Below are 6,466 nucleotides of genomic sequence, written 5' to 3'. Positions count from 1 at the left end.
ACAGTGGGATGAAATTAATCTCATTAGGTACCATTTATTCTAACACTACATTTATGCATATTTGTTCTACAGCCATTACTTTGTAATTCATGGCTAACATAAGAAGCCTTTGTCACAACATTGCGTGATATCAGACCTGCTTCTGTGAGTCCCCCCCCACCACTACCACCACCACCCCCAATAAGGACAGTAAACATGGGACAGCATTGATGAGCCTGTTTCGTTTTAAAGATAGCTGCAAACACTTAATATTAAGTAGTTTTAATAATGTTTCATTTCCATTTTTACAGATCATATTAGGCTCCGTTTACACGACAACGAATACGAGTGTATCCGCAAAACTTTCTTCACTTTTGGGGGGTCCATTTACACGGCACCAGTGTGCGAATCCACCTTATCCGCTAAGTTTTTAATCCGGCTCCCAAGGTGGAAAGATTCTTTCACGGTCCTGCAGAGACTGCAGGAGGCTACATAGCCTGCTACTGCCCATGCGCAGTTCTACCCCTCCCTCCTGCTTACCCAGTTGTAAACAAACATGGCGGCCCTGGAGTGGTATGACTTCCGGTCTGTATTCTAGTTTTATCGTCCAGATAAGTAGTTTTATAGTTGAGACTCACCCTTGATAGCATCCGATGCGTCATCAGTCCATACGGATGTCAGGTGCTCTCCATTTTCCTCACGTATATAGTGTATTGTTCTCTGCACACAAGTCTATGTAATTTCACGACAAAATCAAGCAACAGCGCCCTCCAGTGGCCCGGCATACGAATGACAGTTTTGTCTCTGCGTCCGCTGCTGCAGCGTAAACATACTTCCTTTTTTTTTTAACGGATTAGCTGTTGTCACGTGAACCGTGTTCGTGTAAACGGGGCTTTATTCATTTTTGACTATTTGAATGACCCTAAACAATTGCAGTGTTTTTATGTGTATGAAGTTATGCTGCTCTTTTGAATGAAAAGTGGCTACATTTTCCACTTTCTTTTGTCCTCAAAGAACTTTATTGGTGGTGTCCATACTGTTCACTATGTTTTGTGCCAGATTTTACGGAGTGGCTGCTGCCCACTTATTATCATTACTTTTATTTTTACAAAGAAGTGATGCCATTCTCAATTAATAATTACAAAAAAATCAAGAAAAATGGTTATAACCATGAGTACAATTCCATTCTTACAGAGTAGATAGGGACTTACCTGACATTTCAACACAAAAGCTTGTGACTCACACAAAGTGCTATGGTTTTTATTACTTGCTGTGAATCAAAGCATGCGCAGCATGAACATTATGAGGGAGCTGAGAGGAACAATGGGGGTGGGGGGATTCTCAGACACTTTGAAAACCCCTGATTTAGAGTTCTCCCAAGGCTATACATTCAATATCTAGTGTGAGGCTACTCAGCCATATATTCTGCTTATTCTCTTTTGAACTTTTAGGTTAATGCAGTGAAGAAAGGACTTTTTGCTTGAGTTGAGTTCTACCGATAACTATGAGTACTTTCTGGAACTCAGGAAACAAAAATGCTAATATTGCTTTCAAAATAAATTCAATATAATTTGTCTTTGATTTAATTCATGACAGAAACTATCTTGACAGAAATTATCTCTACAATTATGTATTGAAAATATTCCTCCCCACATTGTTTTATAGCAGCAACTATCTATTTTATACAGTTGTACAAATGCACAAAACACATGACTGTGGCTGAACAAATTATTTTATTCAATTATTTGTCAGGCTGGGGTTACTTTTGAAACAGTTTCGCTGCAGTGTGCAACAATGCCTTTATTCACAATCGCTTAATTCGTTGATGATTTGCATGTTATGTGGTCTACAACAGAAATGACCAGCTGGCTGGATCAGTCAGTCATTTGCAGCTTTGTTTTAGTCGACCGCAGATCCTCTGTTCCAAATTAGCTGGTGGCCGCCAACTCATCTATTGCGTCCTGGAGCCTGTACAGAGCACAAATACATGTTACCAAATATTTATGTTGAGATGTTTATGTGATGTCTGAAAATTGAAACCAAACACTCAGTAGTTATACCCGACCCTGCCAACCTAGATAACATGCGATTTCGCCTCCACCACAACCAGAATCCTCTTGCTTTTACCTGTTTGTTTTTTTTCTTCTTCACATCTTTATAACTCTTACTTGAAGTCTCCTCCATCCAGCAGGATCTTGTAGGTCTCGATCTCTGCCTCGAGCTTCATCTTCATGTTGAGCAGTGCCTCGTAGTCTTGGGTCTGTTGCTGTATGTTGGCACGCAAGTTGGTGAGTTCCCCTTCCAGGCGCATAATGAGGTTATTGTACTTCTCCATTTCCATGTTGTTACGCATCTCTGTGTTTTGTAGAGTGTCTTCTAAAGAGGCTTTCTGATAAGACATTAAGAATAACAACGAGAGGTTAGTCTTGAAATACAAGAAAACCGAAACAAGATTATTCTGATGATTCCTTTTAAAGACGTTATAAGTATAATCTTAAAAAAAACACATCTGAATGCTTACTAAGCTCTGTTGAGACGCAAGTTCGATTTCCAGGGTCTGTATCTGTCTGGATAAGTCACCACTCTCCATCTGGGCCCCTTGAAGCGCTTCTGTGTTTTGTGATACCTGAACCTGCACATCCGAAATCTGCCAGGGACAAAAAGTAAAAAGAAGACATTGTCCATAAATAAGAAATTTCCCAAGGACATTTTCTACCCTTAACTTTTTATATATATATAATTTTTTTCTTTTATTGATGACTCACCTGATTTTCGTGCCAGCGTTTAAGGTCTTGTGCATTTTTCAGAGCTTCTTTCTCATACTTGGATCTCACTTCTTCCATCACTTGAGACAGGTCTTGACCTTTGGGAGCATCAACATCTACTTGCACGCCTGACATGGAGATCTGACCCCTCAACTCCATCACCTCCTATTAGATCGAAAGGACATAAATATTTGAGCCTCATGACTCCACATACTGTTCATAGTGAAATGGGATTGTTAATCTGGATATAATGGAAACCCACGTTCTCATGGTTCTTCTTCAGGAAGAGGAGCTCTTCCTTCAGAGCTTCAAGCTCATTCTCGATGTTCATTCTGCTCATGTTGGTGTCATCTATGACTTTCTTCAGCCCAGCGATGTCAGCCTCCACAGACTGGCGGATTGCCATCTCATTGTCAGCCCTGAGAGTGCACACACAAATCGCATTACAAATGTAATCTGATCACATCATGATGGGTAAAGTTATAAAGTGGCATAGCTACATGAGAAGGTTAGTTAAAAAGCACATACTTCACTTTGAAGTCATCCGAAGCAAGACGAGCGTTGTCGATCTGGAGCACCAAACGGGCATTCTCCAAGATCTTGTCAAAGATCTGCATGAGAGGAAAAGACACAATCATTTTAACTGGGAACAATTTTGCCAAAAATGTAAATAAAAAAAAAAGTGTCTTCAATGCAAAAACAATTGTAATCTTTCACAGAGCTCGATTGAAACATATGATTAGTATCATGCTTCCTTATGTAACCCAAAGAAACCCCAAAATCAAATTGCACAATAGGGCCTCAACTTGGCTGAATGCATAGCAACACGCAGTCATAAAAGAGGAACCACAAACTGAAGCACAGGAAGAGTGGAAGTTCCTCTGCCAGAACAAAATCTGTTTTTTTTTAGTGAGTTTGAGGAATGGATTTCCCCCTCTGAGTAAGTCACACACAAAAAAAAGTTGTTCTCCTCTCAAATTTTCGGACAGCTGCACTGCCTCTGGCCATCGTTTTGCTTTGTACAGACAGTGTGTGTGTTTTTATGTGCAGAATGAGAAAATTCTTGATGTGTGAGTTTATACTTTTTTTTTAATGTGTCCTCAGTGTCCCGTGGAGAGCAAAGGGGAAATATTTGTCCCTTTATGTGCCGAGGAAAACGAAAAGAACCACCATTTGTGTGTCATTATGTGATATAGCAGAAGTGGAGCCCACAGAAGAATGTGACATTTGACTCCCCCGACTGTGCCTGATTGTTATACAACCATCGCCCTCACACACATCAGTATGTGCAGTCTGACTTTGGCAGTCTGTGTTCCTGTGTGTGTGTGTGTGTGTGCGTGTGTGTTTGTGCATTTGTGTTTGTCACACATCTGTTTCAGATTGAAACCCTCCTACACCACCACATGCTTGCAGAATCACCACTTAAAAGCTAAACAGTTTGGAAATGCTTTGTTTGGTGTTTGTCTGAAGGCTTCTCTCTCCGTCCCATGATGAGCCCCTCGTGTTGGTGATTCATCACAGGAAGTTCTGCCCAGTTTGTGGCACTAAAGAGTTTCATGGGGGAGGGTTGGAGCTTAGCAACCACACCCTTGATTCTCTTGCAGGAAATCCGATAATTTACAAAGCAGACGATACTCGTATCATGGTTCTCACTTTAAATTTCAAAACGGGTTTTCAAAAACATTCAAATATGTCTGCATGTAAAGTACATGAGGATAAGTGCTATCATAAAGTATTTGCACACTTGAGCCTCATCATATAGGCCCAAAAAAGCCTTTTAGAGAAATGATGACATTAAACTCCTTACATTTTAGTTCACATCAACCAAAGACCAAAGCCTTAAACTTCAAGTAAAAAAAATAAAATGTAACACTCAATTTCTATTTTGATTTAAATAAATTACGCCTATTGGTTTCAGTCCTTACCTGCCTGCGCAGGTCTTCAATGATGGGTTCATACTTGCTGTAGTCTTTCATGTCAGCGCCCCCCTTTTCCAGGACCTCCCTGATCTTCATCTCCAGTTCTGCATTGGCTGACTCCAGGTTCCTCACAGTCGTCAGGTAGTTGGCCAGGCGGTCGTTCAGGTTCTGCATGGCGCCCTTCTCGTTGCCCAGGATCCCTGAACCACCATCAGTACCACCTGCCATGGATGCACCGCCAACACCGAAGCCTGCACCCATTCCACCACCCATTCCACTTCTCACCTTGTAGGCAGTTGAGGATGAGATTGGAGCGCCCGAGCGCAGAGAAGATGAAGAGGCAGCAGAGATGCGAGGCCCGCTCATACCAGCGTACATGCTCACAGAGCTGTTACGGGGTGTGGAACGGGTGAAGGAGATCCGGGAGGAAGATATCGGCACGTTAGAATATCTTTGGCTCATTTTGGCGACGCTAAGGCTCTGCAGAGGACAAAGTAGACGTGGAGGCTCGCTGCTGACCGGCTGAGAAAGTGACTCTGGCAGGAGGGAAGTGGGAAACTTATACACATGCCTCCGTCGCTCAATGAGAGCAGATCTTCTAAACCCTGCCCACTTTTTAACATCGCCCCAGTCTTTGTTTCCTGTTCCCTCTCACTGCTCTCTCATTCACGCATGTGTCCCCCCCCCCTCCCCTCGTTTTTTCACCCACACTGCTTTTTTACTGTCTCCATGGAAACGTGTGAAACAAATTTCATTGCACAAACACTGAAAAACCTTCGGGGTGGACAAACCAAGTGCAGAGATCACATAAACTACAACTGAAAACCAATGAAAGAAGCTCTAATTGACATGTTTTCCTGCTAAAACTACACATTTCAATCTGGAGGATTGAAACTAGAATAAGAAACAGGGAAGGTATTCTCAGAAAATTTGTTTTCCTTCCAGAGAGTAACAAACTTCTCAGTGTTGCCCATAAAAGGCACAATGTCGACATTTTCTGCATAGTTTCTGGGTCTGTGGTTAGCCATGTCCCCATGAACCAAACTTCCTATCTAGACCAAACTAAAGACGAGATAAAATAAGTACAATCAAAACAAGACAGCAGAACAAATATTTTGACTGGAGCAACTGCAATGATAAATCTTCAAAACTCAAGTTCAAACTGCATTAAAACACATCTGTGATTCCGTGTCCACACAGAGAAATGTTTGAATAGTGTTAATATTGAAACCTGACATACGTGAAAAGGAAACCCAAGCTTTGGTTATTGCTAAAGGCTCTTCGGGAGAATAAAAAAAACAAAACAATGGTTAGCTGATACTTTGCTCTGAATACAAATAGGGAAATAAAAGCTGCCCTCATTCACTGGTCATACTATAGGCAAATATCCCAACAAATCAGTCCCTCTTGAGAGGGACCTCTGATATGTCGGCATGAAAAGTGTTCAGGTTTCACTGATGTTTTGTGTGTTTACAGTGCCACTTTCAGTTCCTCTAAAATAATGATAAATAAGTGACTAAATGAATTGGGACACAGATGGAAAAGATTATAAGACCATGCAAAACACTATAGACAACAGAGAACAATACAGATAAGTTTTCCTAAAAACTACTTGTGCCAGCACGACCTCGGAAAAGTTTTGGTGAGCCGGAAGTTGTGGTCAGTAAGGATTTAAACACTGAACCCCAGAGGGCAGTATGAAAGGTAACTGCACCACCCACAGGGGGAGGATTGCACAGACTCTCACCCCCTCCTGAGCTTCTATACAACCCACTTCTTACTAACCCCACCTTCATAGCTGGT

The 6,466-nt window shown here is 41.6% G+C and overlaps 1 protein-coding gene across 2 annotated transcripts; it reads right to left on the bottom strand.

The window, feature by feature from the left end:
• Positions 1-1,223: 1,223 nt before the first annotated feature.
• Positions 1,224-5,265, bottom strand: LOC308108235 (keratin, type I cytoskeletal 18-like). 2 transcript variants are annotated; one of them, XM_080461039.1, is made up of 7 exons: positions 4,670-5,265; positions 3,273-3,355; positions 3,007-3,163; positions 2,745-2,909; positions 2,501-2,626; positions 2,148-2,368; positions 1,224-1,947 (listed from the first exon to the last, which is right to left on the bottom strand). In XM_080461039.1, the coding sequence occupies exons 1-7, from the start codon at positions 5,123-5,125 to the stop codon at positions 1,908-1,910; spliced, it is 1,248 nt and encodes a 415-aa protein (XP_080317165.1). In that variant the 5' UTR covers positions 5,126-5,265; the 3' UTR covers positions 1,224-1,907. The 2 variants fall into 2 exon arrangements, with proteins under 2 accessions (XP_080317165.1, XP_080317164.1); XM_080461038.1 differs by having other exon boundaries at positions 1,226-1,947; positions 2,107-2,368; positions 4,670-5,258.
• Positions 5,266-6,466: the final 1,201 nt, after the last annotated feature.

Source organism: Lipophrys pholis, assembly GCF_963383615.2.
Source record: "Lipophrys pholis genome assembly, chromosome: 4".
NCBI lineage: Eukaryota > Metazoa > Chordata > Actinopteri > Blenniiformes > Blenniidae > Lipophrys > Lipophrys pholis.
Note: the sequence above shows the minus strand (reverse complement) of the source record. Positions and strands in the feature narration are given on the sequence as shown.

Bases quoted from the DNA above. Each gene is read 5' to 3' on its own strand.
- LOC308108235 (XM_080461039.1), bottom strand. From the start codon at position 5,125: ATGAGCCAAAGATATTCTAACGTGCCGATATCTTCCTCCCGGATCTCC. The intron at 3,164-3,272 runs GTATGTGCTTTT...GTGCACTCTCAG, and splicing joins TCGGATGACTTCAAAGTGAA to GGCTGACAATGAGATGGCAA. The intron at 2,369-2,500 runs GTAAGCATTCAG...ATGTCTTATCAG, and splicing joins TTGCGTCTCAACAGAGCTTA to AAAGCCTCTTTAGAAGACAC.